The sequence below is a fragment of the Lynx rufus genome, unplaced genomic scaffold (assembly GCF_022079265.1).
Source record: "Lynx rufus isolate CCGP_SWC_20201006 ecotype Redwood Valley unplaced genomic scaffold, mLynRuf1.p SCAF_3, whole genome shotgun sequence".
Lineage (NCBI taxonomy): Eukaryota > Metazoa > Chordata > Mammalia > Carnivora > Felidae > Lynx > Lynx rufus.
The window spans coordinates 31,477,435-31,501,884 of NW_025814845.1; the positions used below are offsets into that span (position 1 = coordinate 31,477,435).

General features: G+C 43.0%; 1 protein-coding gene across 1 annotated transcript; it reads left to right on the forward strand.

The window, feature by feature from the left end:
- The first annotated feature begins 2,457 nt into the window (after positions 1–2,457).
- Positions 2,458–16,468, forward strand: UCHL1 (ubiquitin C-terminal hydrolase L1). The gene is made up of 9 exons (XM_047091713.1): positions 2,458–2,520; positions 2,638–2,649; positions 3,126–3,254; positions 6,230–6,380; positions 8,448–8,533; positions 8,612–8,659; positions 9,535–9,601; positions 10,755–10,813; positions 16,031–16,468. Exons 1-9 carry the CDS (start codon positions 2,488–2,490, stop codon positions 16,115–16,117), a joined length of 672 nt encoding a protein of 223 aa, XP_046947669.1. The 5' UTR covers positions 2,458–2,487; the 3' UTR covers positions 16,118–16,468.
- Positions 16,469–24,450: the final 7,982 nt, after the last annotated feature.

Consider the following 24,450-nt stretch of genomic DNA (forward strand, 5'->3'; position numbering starts at 1 on the left):
AATGATTTGCCTGTTCTGCCAGCCAGTGACTCCAAAAGAAAAGGCGAGGTGCTGGCTGGCATAACTTGTTCTAAATGCAGCCATTCTATTTTTTCTAAGACTCCCAGAATTTTGCTAATGTCTGATATCAAATCTCCCAGGCTGCAGTTTCAGCAATATACCCCTCCCCCGCCTTTTTTAAAGATCAGGATAAGATTTGTTTTTGTCCAGTCTCTGGCATCTCATTGTAAGCAGGGAGATGTTCTGTTCATTGCTCTGATGGTTCCTGGCACATAGTAGGCCCTTCATATACGTATTTGTTGTGTGAATGAATGAATGAATGCCTTTCACAGAGATTCTAGTGTTTTCATGACCATTGTTACTATTTATTTTGGTAATAACTGTCACCTGCTAACTTCTACCTGTCTATCAGCCCTTATCTTGAATGTCACTTCCTTCAGGAAGCCTTCCGGAGCCTCTCCACTAGGTAAGGTGGTCCTGAGCTCCCTCTTCCACATGACTCTTATTACTGATCAAAGCTCCATGGGGGAAGTTTCTGTGTTTATTTGCTGTGTTCACCTTTGCATCCCCAATTCTAAGCTCAATGCCCATCACAGAGTAGGTACTTAATCAGTATTTGTCGAATAGTTAAAGTAAATTGGAATGTCATTCATCTCTAAAGGCAAAAACTCATTCAACACAGCCAGGTGTTCTTGTACCCCTATTCATGTCTTGACTCTCAAGTTGTCTTTTTTTAATGTTTTATTTATTTTTTGACAGAGTGAGAGAGAGAGAGAGCACGCAAGTGGGGAAGGGGCAGAGAGAGAGGGACAGAGGATCCAAAGCAGGCTCTGTGCTGACAGCAGAGAGCCCGATATGGGGCTCGAACTCATGAATGGTGAGATCATGACCTGAGCAGAAGTCAGATGCTCAACCAACTGAGTCACCCAGGTGCCCTGTAAGTATCTTTAAAAAAAAAAAAAAAAAAGTGCTGAGGCATGGTTTACATGTCATAAAATTCACCCATTAGAGTCTTCTTACTCATGTTTCTCTCTCATTTTCTGTGTGAAGGTCATTTTTCTGATGGTAAAAAATGGGAGAAGATAGAAGTGGATTATAGTGTTAACTTGGATAGAGAATGGGCTCCTAGAGCCCAATTTACCAGGATTTACTTCTGTTTTATTTCTCTTTGTGATTGTAAGCTAGTTAACTTCTCTAAGCCACAAATTCTAACCTGTAAAATTGTACTAGGAAGAGTTTGTTTCATTGGATACTTCAAGGATTGAGTGAGATAACATCCAAAAGATCTGTCAACTGATCCACTGTAGGGATAGTAACAAAAAAAAAATGTAGATTACTTCTCTTCTCTCTGTAACTGTTAACTTGGACCCCCTTAACAGGTCTATTCTTTCACCATTATCATTATTTTGTTATGAGCATATTTAAAAACAAAACAAAAGAAAACAACCTTCTTGCTTCCTTAGCGTCTCTGCAAGCCCCACTTCATTCTGAGGTTTAGCTTTACCGACACTATTCCTACAGATTTTTGTCCCTCTTTTTATTCATTCTCCCGCATATGCTTTTTCTCTCCATCTTCTGAATACGCTGGTAGGAAAAACAAGCCCCACCTGAGATCATTAGAGAACAGCGGTTCCTTTAGTTGCCATTCTCTTTCTCCTTCACTCTAAATCTTCCACCGTGAACACAGAATTTTATTTTTCAAAGCCTCCCATTCTTTTAAAAATACGTTTCCTTTTACAATCTCTTGTCTCGAAATCACACCTGTCTTTTCCCTGGATCCGTTTCTTAAAGTCTCTGACCGCCTGCCTTCTGTGCTACATCACGGTCACATCCCCCAGGTTTCTACAGCTTCTCGGCGACCCACCAATTCTTCCCCGGGAGTCACATTACAACAGCATTACTAATACAATATCGTTTACATTCCAGACTGTTTTATTCTAGGCAATCAATTAAAAACGAAGCTCGGTACTGGCTTGATTTAACATGGAGGATGAATTGTCTAAGGTCAAATGCAAACTGCTGCAAGATGTGGGAGACCTATATTTATATTCATACTAAATATATACCTGTTGAATTTGGGCTTTTTCTCAACGCTTCAGAAACCCTGAGCTCTCGGGTAACTGGGATGGTAAGAAGGATAGGTTTCCAGAAACTTCGCAAAAAAAAAGACTCCATCTAAAGCACTGCTCCATACGCTCGAGGAAAACCCACCAACAAAAACCATCTCCACAACCACCAGATTATCTCACCAGCAAGTGAGACTGCAAGGTTTGGGGGCCCGGCTGTACCACTCTGCGCGGCGCATGGGGGGGTTCGTACCCATTTGGTAGCGACTGACCGTTTCCCCATCTCTTGGTTTTGCCCCTGCTCCCCCTGCGCAGGCACCTAAAGTGCGTCAGGCCGGCGCTTTATAGCGGCAGCCTGGGCGGCTCCGCTTGCTGTTTTTTCTCTTCTTCTGGGCAGTGGCTCCTCCTGCGGTTCGCGAAGATGCAGCTCAAACCGATGGAGATTAACCCCGAGGTGAGCGTCAGGTGCATCGTTGCCCCGGGAGCTCAGGGCTGAGGGTCCGCCCTGGCCAGGTAGCTGCATCGATGACTGGCCTTGTTTTTGTATTTTTTCTTTGCATTTGCCTTTCAGATGCTGAACAAAGTGAGTGGCGTCTCGCGCCGCCTCTGTCCCCATCCCCCGGAGGCGCCCACCGGCCCCGGCTGTCTCGCAGGGACCCAGCGGCATCCTGCGCGCTCCACAGGCGGCCGGGCTGGGGCGCAGTCCGGGCGCCCTCCCTCCGCCCCTGCATCGGGGTCGGGCGGTGACTCTGCGGAACCGTCAGCGGTGGGAGGGAGGAGGGGGCTGCGCCCAGATGTGAGCGCTGGCCCGGCGCCCCGAGGGCGTGGCGCGCGCCGCGCCGACTCGTGTGCCCGGGCTTCGCGGGAGCCACGTGTGGGCCGCGCTTTGTGCTGTGTCATTGCGCCCGCGGGGGTGAGGGGTGGGGGGCGGGGCGGGCCGCTACTCCTCCCCGGCTCGGGTCGGGGCGCGGAGGCTGCCGGGGGGCGACCCCGGAGCCCGGCGGGTGCCCGCGACTCGAGGGTCTCTGCTTGCCTGGCCGCCCTGTTTCTTCTCTGCAGGTGCTGTCCCGGCTGGGGGTCGCCGGCCAGTGGCGCTTCGCGGACGTGCTGGGGCTGGAGGAGGAGGCTCTGGGCTCGGTGCCCGCTCCCGCCTGCGCGCTGCTGCTGCTGTTTCCCCTCACGGCCCAGGTAGGGCGTGGGGCCCGGGGTGCTTGGGCCTCGGACCGTGTGCGCTGCTCCCAAACCCGAGTGAGGCGTTGAGGACAGTGTAGGCACCCGGCTTCCCTCCCCTCCCGGCCTGCGCGTCCACACCTGAAAAACTGCCCTCTTTCTGCGGGGGATGGGGTGAGAAGCCCTCTGTGTCATGCTATCTACTCACTGGCTGTTAACAATTTATTGGCTCCTCGCTCGTCCATCCAGCACTGCCTAGAATTTCAAAGAGAAACATCATCTCTGTTCTATTATCTCAGTTATCCAGAGAAAGCACTCATCCTACTCTACTCATAAGTAAGCTTGAACCTGCGCTTTTCAGAGCCTTCCACTCCAAAGAATGGCTGGTTGTTTCCCTTTAAGGGCTGTGGCCTGTCAGTTTATTGTTTGGTTCTCAGACTCCCACCTTACAGTAAAACAGGGGGGCGGGCTTGCCTGCCTAGACCACAGGAAAACAAAATAGGTTGTTTAATGCTCCATCCCCACTCTTGGGTCTCCACTGGACTCCTGTTTCTTCCCATCCCTCCACTCCCTACAACATGCACACTTGGTTTTTAACCTCCCCAATGTGCTTTTAAAAAAGACCTTACTCATTTGCGTGTGGTTCCTGTGTGGGGACCTTCCACCTCTCTTATCCTCTTTCCTCTCTGACCTTGTAGCTAAATGAAATAGGTGGGCATTAGAGCAGTCTTGGAAACACCTTTTCATTTCCCTTTAGATGGTCTTCCTCCTACAAGTGTGCATGGATGTATGTACCTCAAAGACTGAGCATCAGATATAAAAAAGTAGCTGGGATAATTGTTGTCTTGCGATGTATGAAATCCCACTAATTGGCATGGCATTGTCTATCTCCTATTGCTGTCACTTGATCCCTGACTGGGGAGTGATGAAATCTGCATTAACAAAACTTGGGATATTAGCATTTGGGGCATCATTCCAAACACAGTAAGCGGCACTGAAGCACCATGCTAAGGCTGGGTATTCTAGAAGCATCCTCGGCATAAATTATTAAGCTCTGTGGGAAGTTCCAGGCGTTCCTCCTAGTAAATGGGCTTTGTGTTGTGAGTTAAAAACCCTTATTAAAGCTATTAGGTTAATCCCACTGACATGTTTTTTATTGTTAGGTAAAACGGAGCCGCTAAATAATTGCAAGGCAAATTAGCTTCCCTGTTGACCGAATCAGACACCATCTCCTCCCTCCTTTGAGCTTCTCTCGAGCTCTCTTATTAGAGGAACCATGATGACTCGGAGATTTTGAGCAGCACTCACAGGCAAGGCCTCTGGGAGGCAGTGGTGCTTCGTGTTTGTCTTTCAAAAGCCCACTGCTTGCTTTTTGCTGATCAAGCTGCTCTTGGTAGAGAACCGGTCTGGTTTGAACAAGCGCGATACTTCATACAACTTCACCTCCAGCTGGGCAGTCAGATTTATTGAGCCACCTGTTCTGTGACACGAAACACCGACTAGGCTAAACACTGAGACAAATTCAAAGAAAAGCTGAAGTTTATATGTTGACTTCCAAACAAGCTGATGTTAATTTAGAAAGCATCCACTTTTGTCTAAGAGGTTATGAAATCCTAACTGGATCACCTCTGAAACATTAAATTTTAAGTGGTAATGAAAAATTTGCAGAAGTATTTCCATGCAAGAGCTCAAACAACTAAAGAATGGTGCTATCCGATTAAAAAAAAAGTTAACCTAGAAAAGTGAAAACCCTTAAGTCCATGATTAACACATTTCAAAGATGTGGTAGATCTTTGATGCTAGAACTTCCTGTTGGTTGGAGCTTGAATTGGTCTGGTGGAACAAGCCCTCTTATTCTTATGGTGTCACAGACAAGGCTTAAACTTCAGTTATGTGTACAGTAATGAGGCAACTGGAATTGGAAATCTTCTGGTGTCGTGTCTAAATTACACTGGTTATGGGAAATTAGTGTTTCTATAACATTGGCACCTTGCTTTTAACTGAGAAGTCCTACCTTTAAGGTCTAAAATTCATGGGGCACCTGGGTGGCGCAGTCGGTTAAGCGTCCGACTTCAGCCAGGTCACGATCTCACGGTCCGGGAGTTCGAGCCCCGAGTCAGGCTCTGGGCTGATGGCTCAGAGCCTGGAGCCTGTTTCCGATTCTGTGTCTCCCTCTCTGTCTGCCCCTCCCCAGTTCATGCACTGTCTCTCTCTGTCCCAAAAATAAATAAACGTTGAAAAAAAAATTAAAAAAAATAAAATTCATTAGCAAAAGGTCCAGACAAGCCCACTAAATTACTGTACAAAGAGCAAATGGATTCTTGGAGGGACACTATCTCTACTTATTCATTTATTGATTTCTTAGGACTGCCCCCCCCATTGTTAATCTGTCCTCAAACTGTAGTTTGCAAATGTGACACAAACAAGTGTCATATCGTGCTCTTGTAGGATGAGATGATTTTGTGAAATCACAGCCCAGAACCCTAGACCAGTTGTCTTTCCTTCCAAAAGAATGAGGGAATAGTTAATTTTTTTAAATTGCTCCTTTCAGCAGTTAAGTCTTGCTTTGTGTTTGTTTTTGAATTATACTTGCACACAATAGAGGTAGAACTTCAAAGAATACTAAGATAGTTGGTGGTGGTGTTTAAGGAAGAAAATAACGAACTTGTGTGTTTTTCTTCAGGACACCATCCATTTCAAGCTAAAAGGTTGTAGTGGTGTCTAGACAAATCCTTGGGCAACATCCAAGGCCATTACTGCACTGCAGCATGAGGGTGGAGTCTCCGAGCCTCTCAGAACCCCACGGACTGGCTGACGTGGGTGTGGGAGGCAGACAGGCCATTCTCTGGTCACTGGCCAACACCTAGGACCAAGGCTCTTGGTCCCACATCCCACTTGTGTTTCCATTTAGGTGGTAGAACTCGCTGTGCTGCCATCTGTTAGTTCTTTGCATTTTCATTTTGAGATACAAAAATGTTTTTTTATATTCACAGCATGAGAACTTCAGGAAAAAACAGATTGAAGAACTGAAGGGACAAGAAGTCAGTCCCAAGGTGTACTTCATGAAGCAGACCATCGGGAACTCCTGTGGTACCATCGGACTGATACATGCAGTGGCCAATAACCAGGACAAACTGGAGTTTGGTAAGTGGGTGTGGAGGGTAGTCCTCCTCTAGTTGACCTCTAGTTCACAATAACTTGTCATTCGAAAACCCCCAGGGGTCTACTCTGCAAAGTCTTTGCCTTCAATTTTTTTTGAAACCTACTTCTCCAGATATAATCAGTAGGCGAATTAACATTGATTCTCTTTTGAGGGAAGGAAACTCATTTTCCAAGAAGCATGGTCTAGCTTCTTCCACCTGGAGGGGAAGAGGGAGTGATACGCAGTTTTGTACTGCCTCTCTGCCTCTGCTCTTCCATTTGCAGACAGCCAGTCGTCATGATTCCCCTGTGCCCCTGTGCAGGTCTCAACAATTCGGAAGAATTAGAGATGATGTTCAGCCGTAAAATAGTAACACCAAGGACCTGTCTTTAATGGTTCTGGGTCTCCTAAGCAACAGGAGAACCAAAAGCCTAGAACGGCTGGACAAAGATGTTGTGAACATTCCTTCAGGGAAGCATAGCAGCAGCTCAAAACCTTGAAAGATCCAGCTGTGAACAAAGTCATGTTGGGGGGTGTCAGCTCCCCTCCAGTGAATGCCGTGGAGGATATAGAAGAAAGCAGTCTCTGCCCTGACGTTTGTCCGAAGCACAATTAATAGCACTAAGCTATGTTAAGATACACAGTGTAACGTATGATATAGGCCAAGGGTCAATACCTTTCTTAAAAGGTAAGAATAGGTCTTTTAGGTTTTGAGGGCCATTTGGTCTCTGTAGTTCAAAACCAGCCATAGACCAGATGTAAGCCAATGGGTGTGGCTGTTTTCAATAATACAAAAATAGGTACAGTAGTTGGCCAGCTCCTGATCTAGACAATGGATGGGAATGGCTAAGAATTGCATAATTTCAGCTAATAAAGTCCACGGTGTGGCCTGTAGCAGGTCAAATACTTTTTTAAACAAGGTAAGTGTGGCCAAGACAACTGCTAGTGTACTTTTGAAATTAAAACAACAACAAAACTTGTTTGGCTATAATAATCCAAATCTTCTAGAACCTACTTTTTTGAATGTTGACTTGCCATATTAAAGAGTATTGTAGCTTGATCCTTTATTTCTTCTGCAGTAAGTCTCCCTTTAGAGTACTGTGTTCGGAGGTCAGAGGGATACTGTAACTCTTTGTAACCATGGTCATGATAGAGCCAAAGATGTAATCTGAGTCCTAGCCCTCCCCATAAAGTTAAGAGGATTCCTATCACTTCCAGATTTTAAATGGTCTTCACTTAACGAATATGTTTTCGCTTAGAGCTGAAAGTTCGAATGCAGTCTTTTGAAAAATAACTCGCTCTTACTCTAGCTATGTATTCAGTGTCTCCTAGACTTACCCATATTGAGCAATGACAAAACGCTTATTCCACACCGTCAGCCGGTCACTTGTCTCTGGGCCAGGCTATAAGGCTCTTTCCATTTCTTAAGATCCTTAAGTCAGGGCGCCTGGGTGGCTCAGTCGGTTGAGCATCCGACTCTTGATTTCGGCTCAGGTCTTGATCTCAGGGTTTGAATTCAAGCTCCTACTTAAAAAATTGTTTAAAAAAGATCCTTAGGTTAATGTCCACCTGGATAACCATACTACAGAGATTGCATTTTCTACCCTGAAGTAAAACATCTTGGTTTGAGAATTGTTAACTAGACTAGAATGTATTTGCACCATGTAGGATTGTGTACTGTCAGGTGCTGTAGGTAACAGTAACACACAGTAACACCAAGACCCACAGTTCCTGCCTTTATGGGATGACAAATCTCACAAATACATGTCACAAATGCACAACCACTGTAAAGAAGACGGTAAGGGATTGGAGAGGTGAGTGTGAGGCGGGAGGGAAAAGAGGTTGAGAGAGCAGGGAGGAGATGCAAGAGGGCTTGGCACACCGGGGGAATGGAGAGTTCTGTGACTTGAATGTGGTAGAAGGGCGGTGGTTGCAAGAGCGGCTGAGGGGGAAAGGAAGGCCCTTCCACCTCCGAGACCACAGTAAAGACTTAAGTCACTGAGCATGGCTGGCTGTGCACCCATTTGCGTTATTTTATTTATACTAATAGACTTTTCTTCCCTCCAAAGAGGATGGGTCAGTCCTGAAACAGTTTCTTTCTGAAACGGAGAAGCTGTCCCCTGAAGACAGAGCAAAATGCTTTGAGAAGAATGAGGTAGGAAGATGGCTTCTAGAGCATCAGTTTTCAATTCCTACAGAGGTTTTTGTGCTAATTACTCTCTCTTTCCTGCAGGCCATTCAGGCAGCCCATGATGCCGTGGCCCAGGAAGGCCAATGTCGGGTAAATACATGCAGATACAAATCAGAGCCAGGCTGCCCAGGTGCTGTCTGTGTTTCCCCTGATACGAACAAGAACCTCGTACCTGAACACAGCAAATGTTTCCAGCCACGGCCAGCTAGGCCCATTAACACCAGAAAATTCTACCAGAATAATACTATGACTACACCTGTTCATAAAATGGCTCCCCACAAATCTAATTGGCAATAAAATAGTCTTGAATAAATTCAAACTGATGGTTTTTTGTTTAGATCCAAATGATTCTACAAGAGTAACACCCCTCCTGGAAATTGAGCATTTCACATACTTCTCTCACAGACTGTTGGCCAAGAGTAAGATTACCAGCTAGGATTGATGGTTTCTAGAAGGCTTAAATATACCATTAAACTGAATAGAGTCCTCCTGTCAACTGTTAATTAGATTTACGTTGGTTATCAGTGCCTTTATGACTATAGTTGACCCTGCCACTTTCTAGTCTTGACCTTGGGTGAGATGCTTATCCTCCCTAAGCCTGAATTTCTTTCTTAGTGAAAAGCAGAGTTCTGATAGTTACACTATATCTACCATAATAGATGAAGGTATTAAAAGAGTCTTCTAATATTGTCTATTGTATAGGAAATACATGTTAGCTATACTGATTTAAAATGGTACATAAGCGAATCAGTTCAAGCACATACTTAGTGACAATTTATTTTTTAACAAATTAAGCTCTGCTTTTAAAATCCTTGCAGAATATGTGTATTAAATAAACATGTTACACATTTTGAACTTACACGATATTAGGTCAATTATATCTCAGTAAAGCTGAAGAAAAAAAAATTTTAATGCAATGTATATTACAAAAAAACTCATTTTCAAAATATTTCTTGACTCCTCAGGTAGATGACAAAGTGAATTTTCATTTTATTCTGTTTAACAACGTGGATGGCCACCTCTATGAACTTGGTAAGTTTGTCCATTTTGGGAACCCAGTATGGTTTCATGCATGCTTTTATTTAAAAAAAATTTTTTTAGTGTTTATTTATTTTTGAGAGAGACAGAGCACGAGTTGGAGAGGGGCAGAGAGAGAGGGAGACACAGAATCCGAAACAGGCTCCAGGCTCTGAGCTGTCAGCACAGACCCTGATGCAGGGCTCGAACCCATGACTTATGAGATCATGACCTGAGTGGAAGTCAAACGTTTAACTGACTGAGCCACCCAGGTGCCCCATAGTTTCATGCATTCTTTCAGATGAGATTCCTCTTAACAGTATTGGTGTGTGACTTTGTGGCACTTAATGTATGTTTGTGGAGTGTATCTTTGTTCAGGAAGTCAGAACAGCAAGGTATTCTCATGGGGGCACTTAATCCTTTATCATACCCAGACCCTTCCCTTGACTAGTCAGTCAGTGACCTGCAGAAGGAATGACTTTGGTCACACACCGGTAAGGAGATCAGTGCCAGTTCAGGGCATTCATGTCAGACTTCCTCTTCCCTCCTTCCACTACAGCATTACTGGCTTAGGAGTGCTAGCAGCAACCTGACAAGGAATACTTTTGGAAAAAGATAAATGCACGTGATCTTGCTTGTATAGAAAGAACTTGGATGTGTTGGGGGATAATTTCCCTTAGCTTGTATACGGCAATAAGAAAGCTTATCCATCTTGTAAAAGTCCTCCCTTCTGTATTAACGGAGGAAGACTGGTAGCCATGTTGCCTCAAGTCAGGAACTACCTTTGAGCAAATAAAAGCAAAGCTAACGTGGGGTCAGTTGGCAGTCATTGAGGGGCAGTGAAATCCGAAGCATTCCTTCTTGTCTCTGCTCTTCCCTGTACTTCGGAGGCTGCATCTGGCTTTTGCTTTGGGGTCCTGCCCGGCAGATGGGGCACAAGCCTTTCTGTTAGGATGGTTACGTTTCGCTTGTGTGGACTTGTTGCTTATGGATTAGAATTGCCCGGGATGAGCATCTAGGAGCATTTGAACCTTATTTGCTTCTGACCAGCCTTCCTTTGTGGAGTGGCAGTGGTATTTGGGAGATCTAAAACTTCCCTTTAGGCTGGGTGAACACAGTAGCCAGCAAATGTGCAGAGAAATTGACACGCCTGGCTTCTTCATTGTAGATGGACGAATGCCTTTTCCGGTGAACCATGGCACCAGCTCAGAGGACTCATTGCTGCAGGTAATCTTCGGAACCCGCCTCCGACTGGGTCCACGTTTCTTTAGCCATATTATCTACAGTGCTAATACCTTGTCGGTGCGGCCAGCACCAATCACCTGGGTCAATAGCAGTCTTTAGGGTTTAAGGATTATTCCTGTCTACCTTATCTTATAAGATACGGTTTTAAACAGGATCCTTCAGAACAGCCCTGACTAATCTGTCTCGTGTGCTGACTTTAGCCTATGGTTAGAATTAGTCTGAAAGCTGTTGCTTAACTTCCTCTCGGGATTAAGGTGACCATTGTTCTCTTGTCAAATTACATCATAGCTAACCACTCAAAGAACAGCAGCCTGAGCCTTTCCTAAACCCTCTCAAACTGATGGATTTGGGTCAGTCTTATAGGTAGTGCACTATGGATTCTGGTTAGGCCGTCAACTTCAGGTTTTTCTTCTCCTTTGGTCCACTGTTAGAGCACAAGAGAAGCAGATTCAAAATCTGCCTCGATAAGAACTTAAGATCCAGGATCACTATCCTACTCTAAGTGACTATAGAAACCTCTTCATTCTGGACAATAGGCTACTGTAGGCCCCTTCACCCTAAAAACAAGTTTCTAGAATCAATTTACTGTTATAAAGGAAAGCTGTTTCATCGTGATACAATAAAAAGTGCAGTTAAGGTAAAAGTACTTCATTTGTACTAATAACTAATCTTTTTTGAGTGCTTGCTATGTGCAGATGAAGGGCTGGTAAACTTCCTGTAAAGAGCCAGGTAGAAAATGTTTTTGGCTTCGTGTGGCATTTGGCTCTGTTACAAGTACAGAAATACTTCAGGGATATTGTGGGCTCTGTTCCAGACCATTGCAATAAAGGGAATATTGCAATGAAGTGAGTCCAATGAAATTCTGAGTTTCCCAGTGTATGTAAAAGTTATGTTATAGTATAAGTATACTGTGGTTTATTAAGTGTACAATAACGTTATGTCTAAAACAGTGCATGTACTTTAATTAAAAATACTTTATTTCTTGGAGTGCCTGGGTGGCTCAGTGGGTTAAGCGTCCGACCTCGGCTCAGGTCATGATCTCACAGTTTGAGTTTAAGCCCCTTATCGGGCTCTGTGCTGACAGCTCAGAGCCTGGATTCTGCTTTGGCTTCTGTGTCTCCCTCTCTGCCCCTCCCCTACTCACACTCTGTCTCTCTCTCTCTCTCAAAAATAAACAAACATTAAAAAAATAAAAAGAAAATACTTTATTTCTAAAAAATGCCTACCATCATCTGAGCTTTCTGTGAGTGGTAGGTAATGTTTTTGCTAACGGAGGTCTTGCCTCGTTCTTGATGGCTGCTGACTGATCAGAATGCCGGTTGCTGAAGGTTGGGGTAGCTGAGGTGATTTCTTAAAATAAGACGGCAAGGAAGTTGGCCACATCCACTGACACTTCTTTTTACAAACAATTTCTCTGTAGCCTGCGATGCTTTTGATAGAACTGTACCCACAGTGGAGCCTGTTTTAAAATTGGGAGTCCGTCTTCTCAAACCCAGCCGCTGCTTTGCTGCCTTGGTCTATGTGATGTCCTAAGTCCTTTGGTTGTTTCAACAGTCTTCACAGTAGATCTCATCCTAAGAAATGTGCTCATCCGTCATCTGTTAAAGTTTGATCATGGGGTTGGAGCAACTCAGGCCCATCCTCAGGCTCCACTTCTCATTCTTGTTCTCTTGCTGTTTTCACTGCATCTGCAGTTACTTGCTCCACTGCATCTTGATCCCCCTCAAAATCATCCACGAGGGTTGGAATCCACTTCTTTCAAACTCTTGTTCATGTTGATATTTGATCTCTTCCCAGGAATCCGGAATGTTCTTAATGACATCTAGAATGGTGAATCCTTTCCAGGAGGTTTTCAATTTATTACCCGGATCTATCAGAGGAATCCATATCTGTGGCAGCTTATAAGCCTCACAAAATGTATTTCTTAAATAATGAGACTTGTAAGTTGAAATGACTCCTTAATTCGTGGGGCCACAGGATGGATGTTTTGCTAGCGGGTATGAAAACCACATTAATGTCATTGCACATCTCCATCAGAGCTTTTGGGTGACCAGGTGCATTGTCAGCAGTCCTATTTTGAAAGAAATCTTTTTTTCTGAGCAGCAGGTCTAACAGTGGGCTTAAAATATTTAGTAAGCCATGTTGTAAACAGATGCACTGTGATCCAGGCTTTGTTCCATTTATAGAGCACAGACTAGATACAGCATACTTGTTAAGGGCCCTCGGATTTTCAGAATGGTAAGTGAGCACTGGCTTCCGCTTCCAATCACCGGTTGCATTAGTCCCAAACAAGAGAACCTGTTCTTTGAAGCCAACTATGGACTTCTCCTCTCACTGTGAACGTCCGAACTGGTACCTTGTTCTGGTAGAAGGCTGTGTCCTCTGTGTCGGAAATCTGTTGCTCGGTGTAGCCACCTTCGTTAGCGATCCTAGCTGACCTTGTGCAGGTACTGCCTCAGCACGGGCTGCTTCACCGCGCACTTTGATGCTACAGAGGCGCCTTCTTCATTACACTAACTGAGTCAATGTCTGCCAGCTTCAGACTTTCCTTCTGTAGCCTCCTCACCTCCCTCAGCCCCCGTAGAATTGAACAGAGTGAGGGTCTTGCTCTTCGTTGGGCTTTGGCTTAAGGGAATGTTCTCGCTGGTTTGATCTTCTATCCAGACCCCACAGACTTCCTCCATACCAGGAATAAGGCTGTTCTGCTCTCTTCCCATCCGTGTGTTTGCTGGAGTAGCACTTTTAATTTCCTTCAAGAACCTTTCCTTTGCATTCACGGCAGGGCTGAGTATTTGGCACAATAGGTGTAGCTTTCAGTCTGTCTCCGCGATCGACGTGCTTTCCTCAGTAAGCCTAATCATTTCTAGCTTTTGATTTGAGGTGAGAGACATGGGACTCTTCCTTTCACTTGAACACTTACAGATGACTGTAGGGTTATTAACTGGCCTAATTTCAACATTGTCTCGGAATAGGAAGGCCTGAGGGGAGAGAGACACGGGGGGGACAGCTGGCCACCGGAGCTGTGAGAACACACACGACATTTATACTAAGGTCTCTGGTCTCGTATGGGCGTGGTTTATAGCACCTTGAAACAATCCTAATAGTGACCATCAGATCTCACTAAGCACAGGTCATCGTAACAAATACAAGAAAAAAGTTTGAAATGTTGCAGGAGTCACCACAATGGGGCACAGAAGCACAAAGCAAACGAGTGCTGTTGAAAAATGGCGCTGATAACTTGCTTGATGCAGGATTGCCATAGACTTTCACTGTAAAAATGCAGTGTCTGAGACGTGCGGTAAGGTGAAGGGCAATAAAATGAGGGTGCTCGTATCCAGTTCTGTTACAGCTGTCCATTGACCGTGTCCAAGTGAATGTGTGGCCATATTCTATTAAAACTTAATTCATAAAAACAGGCAGTTGGCTGCAGTTTGCCGACCCGTGTGCTAGATGCTGTTCTAAGTGACTTGCAGCTTTTAGGGATGCTTTTAACGAGGCTCTGAGGTATTGTATTCACGTTTTACAGATGAAGAAAATGAAGTTAAGTGATGCACAGAGTCGTCAGTGACTTGAATGACAAAACCATGGTTCAAATCTGGACAGTCTTAGCCACTGTTCGATACTACCTTTCTGTGTAAAAGACCGGACTTTGGAACATCCTAAACCTCATGACCTGCAGGTGTTAGTGGGCCAGATTATGCCACAGTAGGTGGGGTCACTGCCTCGAGTTTGCTGTTACACACCTGAGATCAGTTAGAGACAAGTCTGGATTTACGAGGGGTATATGGGAACAGTACGGAATGAGACCTAGATAATAGAAAAGCAGGATTGAAGGATGTTTGCAGAGTCGAATTTACTTATGGGAGAGCATAAGAACAGAGGCGGAACTTCTGCTTATGACCCATTTGGGGGAAAGACTGGTCCTTCTAATAAGGTCTGAGGTAGTTACTGTCCTCTTGAACACTGCTGGTATGATAAGTGTGCCCCACATAGGAAACTTAAAGCTGTTACTTTGAGTAGAATTTATGAGGTGTGGGGAAGATAAAACTTTGTTTTAAAACAACAACAACTATTTAGAATCTCATTTAAAATTAAATGGAATATAAACCAGCATCATAGTGAAAATTCTTATCCTAAGTAAGGCTGCTGGTATATGTGGTTACAGTTGTTTTAGATTATCTAAACTGTAAATTACTGCTAATCTGGTAAGAAAGTACATAAACTGAATCCAAGAATTCTGAATGTGAAAGGATTGAGGTCACTGCTCATTGTGGGGATGGCTCTTCCCTTTATAGACACATCTTTAATGTTAATCATCATTGTGGGCCCTATAGGAAAGTCAATTTGGGGAAGGAACATCTGGAATATCAGTATATTAAAAATTCTGACAGTGAAATATGTAGATGTCAATCTATAGAATCCACTCTAGTTTTTACAAGTAGTTCTAAAGCAGGAGCAAAACTCTGGGTGTGGTTGATGCCTTTTAAGGGACAAACTCACGGAGTTGATTGGTTTTAGACCTTAGGAGCTGACTGTTGTATCCTCTAAAAGGTCATATTCAGTATGGTTTGTGGAGCTGTCTTTCCACTGGACTTTTTACAGACTAAACAGTGATTGATATTTACTATGCCAAGGCTTTTAAAGCCTAGAATTTGGTAAATAACTAACATTGGCATCAATTTTCTATTACCAATCTTTGTAATGTAGGCCTTAGAACTAGTCACACATGTCATTCCACCATCAATAAGAATTCATCATCTGCACCTGGAAAACCAGGCTGTTTTGTGAAATGTTCACTTGAAATGTGTGTCTCCTAGGAATTTCTGAGTTAGGGGAACTTTTCTCTTACGTCCCCTTATCCCTTATGGGAGAGAGGATCCTTTTTTTTTTTTTTTAATCTTGTTTTGCTTTGAGGAGAAGAGCACTAATAGTGTTGTTTTCTTGTCAAAACCAGGCACAAGGTGGGAAAAGCACAGAGTATTTGGTGGAAGTAAAACAAAAAAAAAAGTCAGCTTCCGAAGTCAAGTCTGTGTGTTGTGGGTTCCTGTCTGCCCATCACCTGATTTTTGTCTTAAATCAGCCCTGGTTCTGAAGTTTAAGAGGAGGTTTGAAGTTGATCAGTGTGACCTGTTCCTTTCCCTTTGAAACTTCATTTCGAGCTGCTGCTGCTTTGGATATTAATGACCTTTCTCCTTGCAGGATGCCGCGAAGGTCTGCAGAGAATTCACTGAGCGTGAGCAAGGGGAGGTCCGCTTTTCTGCTGTGGCACTCTGCAAGGCAGCCTGATGCCCTAGGGGAGGGACAGAGCTTCCCCCCACCCCCTTCCCTTCAGCGTGAAACCTGTCCCCACAGTGCAGTCTAAAATGCTTCAGTACTTGTGGAACACAGCTGTTCTCCTTTGGTTCTGCAGATACGCTCTTACCCTCCACCACACCCAGGCACTAGCAGAGCTCAGCTGTCGATCGAGCAAAGTTTGATAGAAGCTTCAGATGGCGAAGCATTTTCCCCCAGTGTATGTATTGTACCTCAATAGCTAATGCTTTAAATGACTACTTTTGGTTTGTGTCTGTAAGTTCAGGCCTTGGATGTGGTTTAATTGTTTGTCCTTAAAAGAAATAAAACTTTTCTGCTGATTAAGGGATGAGCCTAAACTGGTTTTCATTTTCTCCTTTACCTTACCCTCCAGTACGTTTTCCTAGTGTTACACGTTTATGGCCTTCCATATAAGCAACTCCTACAGCCCATAGGAAAATGATGATGAAAATAGTATTGGTCCAGTGGGTCTCCAGACTTTTTCCTATATATTTATTTGTTTATTTTCAAGCTTTTATTTTTTTAAGCTTATCTTGAGAGAGAGAGCAGCATGGGCTGGGGAGAGGCAGAAAGAGGAGGAAAGAGAATTCCAAGCAGCCTCTGTGCCATCAGCACAGAGCCCAGTGTGGGGCTCTATCTCATGAACTGTGAGATCATGACCTGAGCTGAAATCAAGAGTCGGACATTTAACTGACTGAGCCACCCGGGTGCCCCTCAAGGCTTTAAGTAATCTCTATGCCCAGTGTGGGGCTCAGATTTCACTCTGAGATCAAGACTTGCATGTTGTCCAAACAACCAGCCAGGTGCCCCTTTCTGTATATCTCTATTACTGTATATACCTGTAGACTTAAAAGATTTTTAAACTTTGTTTAGAACAATTTTAGGTTTATAGAAAATTGAGAGGCTATTACAGAGTTGCCATATATTCCTCATCCATTTCTCCTATTAACCTTTTCTGTCAGTAGGAAACATTTGTTACAGCTAGTGAACCAACAATTGAAATTACTGTCAACTAATGTCCATAGTTTGTTTATTCAGATTCTTCCAGGTTTTGACCTAATGCCCTTTTTCTGTTCCAGGATCCCATCTAGGACACCATGTTACATTCAGTGGTCATGTCTCATTAAGCTCCTCTTGGCTTTGACAAGTTCTCAGACTTTGGTTTTGAGGACTTAACAGTTTTGAGGAGCACTGGACAAGTATTTTACGTGATGCCCCTCTGCTGAACTTTGTCCAATGTTTTTCTCACACTAGGGTTTTGTATTTTGGGGGAGAAAGACCACAGGGATCAAGTTGTCATTTTCATCACCTCATATAAAGGTTACAAACACAGTATCAACAGGATTTATCACTTGATACCGACCTTGACGCCTGGCTGAGGTGGGATTTGTCAAGTTTTCTCCACTGTAAAGTTACTTCCCACCCTCCTCCCCTTCATACTGTACTTTCTGGAAGGAAGTCTATGCACAGCCCACACTTTTGGAGTGGGGAGTTGAATTTTGTTCTCCCTGAGGATGAAGTATAAATTATTTGGGATCTTCTTCCAAGGGAGATTTATCTCTTCTCCCCTATTTATTCAATCATCAGTATGAACTCACAGATACTTTATACTCTGGGTTATAATCCCATAGTATATTTTGTTCAAATTGTTCTAGCGTTGGCCATTGACCTGCCTTATAAACGTAGGGGCTTTTTGTTAAGCAAGTCCTTGTTTTCCACAAATTAGGGTTTTTTTGAGCAAATGTCTGCCATTTGTTGTTAAGGCTTACTATTTTATAGATAAGGATACGCGAAAATGTGATGTGTAAGCTTGCATTAAAGAGTAAATGACATTCTCAACAATCGATGCTTGGATATAATTGATTCTCACTAATTAAAGGAATTAAGGACAATGGGGAAGAAACTCAATGCTCTTAACTGTGATCTTCATAGAAAAGCTTTGTTGCCAGGAGTCCAGATAATTTGGGTCTCTGTTACCTTAAATTTTTCAGCTCTGATTGTTCTATGGTAGTAACACATCTGATTCCAACTTCCAAGTGAAAGATATTTTGGTTCTCAGGAGGGAGATGGTCACTACTATTGACATCCTTTTAGTGTAAAAAATATACAGTGATTGAGAAAATTCTAATTGCCTTTTAAGGTTGAAGCCAGAGGGATGTGGTTTGAATTTTACCTTATTGTGTGACTTATATACAATTACTTCAGAGAAGGACTTAAGGGAAAGGAAGCAAATTAAGGCTTCTTCCTACTTATGTGAGCTGGAAAAAAATCACTTGGCCTCTGAAATACAAATTATATCACAAAATGTAACTATAAGCCTTTATACTTTGTGTACGAGAAACCTATTTATTAAAATGATTCCAAACTAACATGCCTTACCATGCCACACCATGAAAGGTTATGCAATAGCTAATATATGTGGGTGGTCCCACCCCTGGAGGTGCAGAGAAATTTCAGTTTTATAGGCACAGAGGTTAGGTTACATGCCCAAAGCCTCACAGCTATTCACTAGGGAAACTGGGCTTAGACTGTGGACTGACTACCCAAAGATAGCTAGCATAGGTTGGGAGTCAGTAGAATAGGCATTAAGGTTTATCAAACCCGTCTTTGGCCTCCACTTCTGCCTCTCAGTAACTTTGGGCAAAGGAATTACTCCCCCCGCCCCCAATCTTCATTGTTTAATATTACACTGGACACAAGAGTGAAGATGTTGGGAAAGTGCCTCTAGAAGGTTACATCCAGTAGCAACATCTTCCCCACTGCTCTCCCTGGGGCTCCAGCCATGTACAGCCCCAAGGGGTACCACTGACTTTGTATTCCACGCAAAGGCAGTATGCACCTGTTTCCCTATTAAGCCCTCTTAACTGACATCTTGGACTTGTCAAGGATCTGTGTCCAGTTGGCTTCTTCCTTTAAAATGTTATTAGTCTTTGACCTTGAAGATGACTAGTGCTTTCAACGGGCAAAGCCACCTGATGTTAAGCATCTCCCTTTTTAAACTAACACTCAAAATGTCCAACTGAGGACATCTTTAGGTTACACATCTATTAAGTATAATACTTGGTCTGTCTGAAAGACCCAAAAACATGGGAAAATATTCATGCATGAAATGAATGAGATAGTTTTATAAACGTGGATACATATGTGCTTAGAGAAGACCATAACAGCTAAGTTTTTGGCTATATTCTGAATTAAATTTTGTCATCATATGAGATTGGTATTATCCCCATTTTGCAAATAGAAAACTAAAGTGCCGCAAAGCTTCAGCAACCTGTTGAAGGTTATTTGGTAGTAAATATTACCGAGATTCAAACCAAAGCAGACTAGCTCTAAGAGCCCACAATATTGATTATTGCCAGGCATAGATAGACCCAACTTAAACAAAATGAAGTTTAAGTTTCAGGGTCTTATACTTCAATCACCCCTTCCAACATCCTGGCTGTGCGACTTTGTGAAATTTGCAATTTCTCAACGTGGATCTGTCCCTGTCTCTAGATTATGGGTTATTTTAACTTTATGTTCTCTTTTTCCAAGCTTTATAAAATTGCCATATTATTCATGATAAAAAAAAATGTGAGGTTTTTTTTTTTAGGACTTAGAAATCTGCAGTGAGCTCCTGATGGTTACTCTCAAGTTTCTTTAATTTATGGTTAAAGTCAGAGGAACTTATTAACTTAGTCTTCTGTCTTCTACAGGCTCCATTATAAGGCTATTTTAATTAATTAGTTAAGTTTTAAATAAGCTCTATGCCCAACGTGGGGCTCGAACTCATGACGCCGAGATCAAGAGTTGCATGTTCTACCGAATGAGCCAGCCAGGCGCTCCCATTATGAGGCTATTTTAGAACTTTGAATAATCATCGTTATGCTCTCCTAAACCTTAAATTATTTGGAACATGTTCAATTTCCTACACAGCCTGTCATGCTAAATAATGGCTTGACATGCTAATTTGGCAGTTACTTTCTTTGTCCCTTGAATGATGGGATCTTAACTCGTTGGTATGATAGCATTAAGTTGTTCACCTGTTTGATTTTTTGACTTGGCATTAGCTGAGGAACAAGGTGTGGTTTGGCTTAACCATTCAGAGTGTGCTACTGTGAATTGTCGATAGTCAGTCTTGTCTGGTGCAATCCTGTAGAATGGGAATGATAGGACCTGTCCCACAGGATTTATCTTAGTTTATCAAGCTAAGTTAAGCCACATGGAGCTTAGTACATGGAGAACATGCCTTGAGTAATTGTAGTAATGTAACATAAACTGTTAATACAGGGTTGAGGAGTGTGTGTGTATGTGAATCTTTATGAAAAAGGACAAAGAGAAGTCTCAGCAGAATAAACAGTATAGATGATGTTTTCTCCTAATACAAAATCTCTGGATTTGGACAATTTAAATAATTTGATGATTGCCTTTCACTGCTTGTGTTTGCAATCAATATTCTTAAACCGATTCAAAATCAAATTTTATACTGATGTGTTTCCTAATTCTTAGGAATCAGACGTTTTCCGTAGTGTTAATCGTTCTCTAAAAAGCAGGCTTAAAAATAATCTTAACCTGGGGCGCCTGGGTGGCTCAGTCGTTAAGCTTCCGACTTTAGGTCATGATCTCGCGGTTTATGAGTTTGAGCCCAGCATTGGGCCCTGTGCTGACAGTTTGGAGCGGGCTTCAGATTCTGCGTCACCCTTTCTCTCTGCCCCTCTCCCGCTCATTCTCTCCCTCTCTCTCTGTGTCTGTCTCAGAAATAAGCATTTCAAAAAATCTTCACTTTAGTATGATACACTTACCACAGTGAATGAACCAATATTGATAAATTATTAACTAAAGTCATAGTTTATTCATATTTGTTTTCACCTAATGCCCTTTCTGTGTTCCAGAATCCCTTCGAGGATACTGCAAATCATGTAGTTGTCATGTATCCCTTAGGCTCTTTTTGGCCGTGATTTTTTAAAAATAAAATCAATTACACGAAAGCAGGGGCTGCTTTGGCTTTGGCCCCTGGCAATGCTGTTTGTCAGTGGGACAGCATAGCTTTGTGCTTGAGAGCTGCAGCCTGTGCGGTCAGTTGCATTACCAGCCGGGTGCCTCCAAAGCTTGATTTCCTCATCTGTAAAGTGGGTTCAGTACTTCCTCATAGGTTTGTTGTGAGAATCACATGAAAATCCTTCTGAGGTTCTTGGGCATGTGCCTGGAATACAGTAGATACTATTGTTTTTATTTTTGTCATCAGCTATTTTCTTTCTATCCTTCTCTCTTTGTTTTCCAAGCTAAATCCTAAGGTAGTATGTGTCCTTTTCTGCTCATTGCCGAGCCAGACCTCATTTTCTGGGTGGGGTAAGACGCTATTTCCAAAACAATTCTTCCTAAAAGTTATCTTAAACGTGGTTCCTTGACCACTGGTGCCTGTTCTTTGCAGTGAGGGGGTACTTTTCGTTTTGCATCGAGACATGAACGGTACCAGTGTATTTACCCTCTTGTAGGGAAGGAATTTTTAAGGGACTCATGATTTAACTATCTTTTCTAAGGACAGAAGAGGTGTTTTGCAAATGGAGATTCATTGTTTGTTTGCTTTGGTTGACATTAAGGTATCTCTAGGCATTAGAGAAAACGACCTTTAAAGGTTCAGTATTTGGATATTTACGGCCAAATTGAGAGGCTAAATAAATTCTCTATTCCACATCCAAGCCCGGTGAGTAAAAGACAAAATCTTTATTCGAAACTATACTTCTTGTTTCCAGTAGGTGGCAGCATAAGAAAACTTATGGCAATTTTGTAGCTAAGCAAGTGAACAAAATTGAGTCAGGAAGAAAAACCAATCGCTATTGGGGTCTTTGGCCTTTCTGAGCAAATGAAGTGTGATAGTGTTTGGGCTTCATTTTGGCCCAGTGTTTTGGACTGGACTAACCAGTCTTGATATAGATTGGCCAAAGCCAGCCTTCTGAATTGCTTGTTAGGTTATTCATAATTTACCCAGGTTCTATTTATTTTTTCTGATAAAAATAAATAGAAATAAGCAGTAAGAAAGAAGTTCAAATCACAAGTTCACTAAATAAATACTTCGTCTGCCAATGCTGAGTTAGATATTATCCCAAGTACAATCGATGTGAGATAACCAATTCTACAATCAGTTCTGCCTGTAGTAAAACCTTGCTTCCAAATCCATCTCAATGTTAGAAAATACTGGAATTAATTGTATCGTATTAAATTGTTAGATCTTTAGGGAAGCATTGTCCTTAACACTTCAGTTAAAAAATGTCAATTTTATTTTCAAGTAATTTCATACTCATTTCATACTTGTCTCATTTGACCCTTCCATTATAAGTACTGGGTCTGGTCCCAACATTGACATTAGCTAGTTGGGTGACATTAACTAACTCCCTTTTTTGTTTGTTTGTTTTAGTTTCTTCCTTAAAAAAGAACAGAATTAGAAGTCCTTTGTATCTCTGCGAGTTTATATATCAGACGCTCCACTACTCGTTCTCTTGGCCAGTCCCAGCTTCAGCAAGTCCACACTGTAAACCTTTGGCCCTTTCTTATAACCACTATGTTGTGATGCCTCCTTTGCTATCCTGAGACTTTAGAGTTGATATAACCTATCCACACATGTGATTTTAAAAAGTCAACTTAAAGAAAGAAAACATGGTGAAAGGTTCAGCTTTGGGAATACACTCAATGACTGTTGCAGCAAGGATAGTTGTAGGTGACGGACGGTAGGTACACTGTGGTGAGCAGAGTATAATGTATTGACTTGTGGAATCACTATGTTGCACACTTGAAACTAATGTAACGTTGTGTGTCAGCTAGACTGTAATAAAAAATGAGAAAAGAAAAGGAATACATGTTCAACAGGTAAACGCTTAGGTAATGCTATATTATTAGAAGACAGGAAGTAGGGTGAGGCCTGTATTTAACATAAAAACGCCGAGACAGGGACAGCCACGACTTCAGTCGGAGGCAGGAATGGCACGTTGACACATCAGATTCCACGAGCAGCCTTGGTATTGGTCATGTGAATTTTCCAAGATGGCGAATAATTTTGGGAAAGTCCCCAACAGAATAACCACATTATTTCTCTGGAAATAATTTATTCACAAAGTGCATTTATGGACGCGTGAGTGCAAAAACTGAGTAAAAAATAGAGAGAAGTTCAGAAAGCTACACAGCTTTTTCACCGACATGAATGCCTGGGGGGACATCCGAGACTGTGTGGTACCTTGTGCAATTCCTCATTGCGTGAGCTGTCATCCGGCAAGCTGGCCCTGGACACTAAGTGCCAGTGGAACCTACCCTCCATTACTACAACCCCAAAACAACTGCCCAGCAATTTCCAGAACATCCATTAGGGCTTGGTACCGCCATACCTTGAAGATCACTTACCTAGACTGGAGAATCCTTCCTAAGTAATTTGCTGCGGGCAGAATTCTACAATGGCCCTCAAGACTCTCAGCCCCCAGTGTACAAAGACTTTCTCCCAGGTATTCAATCAAACACTAATCTAGATGTTGCTCTGGAAGGATTTTGCAACTGTAATTAAGGTTCCAAATAAATTGGCATTAAGATAGATTATCCCTGTTGGGCCTGACCTAGTCCTTAAAAAGGATTTGGTTCCTCCTGGCAAAGGAGTGTGGTTAGCATTTAGGAGCCGAGAGTGAGTCCAAGCTGACAGTCAGCAAGGAAATGAAAATCTAAGTTCTACAACGGTAAGGAACTGAATGCGAGCAACAGCCAGGAGGAGCTTGGAAGCAGAGCTTTACCTTAGAGCCTCCAAAAAGAAACACAGCACACCCAACATCTTAACTTGAGCTTTGCGAGACGACCGGTCCTGCCATATTGGACTTCTGACCTACAGAACTCTGTGCTAAGAAATGGGTGTTGATTTAAGCCTCTAAGCTTGTGGTCCTTTATTACACAGCAACAGAAATCTCACACGTAATTGAACAAGGCAAGGCAGCATGGTCACTGAGTCACTGGATTGCCCTGTTTGTCCACTATAAACCACCCATCCACAGTCCCCACCGCTGACCACATGGCTGCACTGGGAAGAAATCTGATTCTTCTCAGTTCCTTGCCCTCCCCCCATCTCTGAGTATAAGGGTGTGAACAATGTGCTGAAATGACAGGAACTGACAACCCTTCCTTATTCTACATCCTCCCTGGGGATGTTTAAGGTCACTCTGTTCCTTGGTCCAGCCCACAGCCTGAGTTTGCCTTACTAACACGTTCGTAACTCTGCTTATGGTTTTCATCACAAGGCACCAGGTTGGTGAAATATAAACAGGAAAAATGATGTGTAACCGTAATCACTTATTGAA

Bases quoted from the DNA above. Each gene is read 5' to 3' on its own strand.
- UCHL1 (XM_047091713.1), top strand. From the start codon at position 2,488: ATGCAGCTCAAACCGATGGAGATTAACCCCGAG. The intron at 6,381-8,447 runs GTAAGTGGGTGT...TTCCCTCCAAAG, and splicing joins CCAGGACAAACTGGAGTTTG to AGGATGGGTCAGTCCTGAAA. The intron at 10,814-16,030 runs GTAATCTTCGGA...TTCTCCTTGCAG, and splicing joins CAGAGGACTCATTGCTGCAG to GATGCCGCGAAGGTCTGCAG.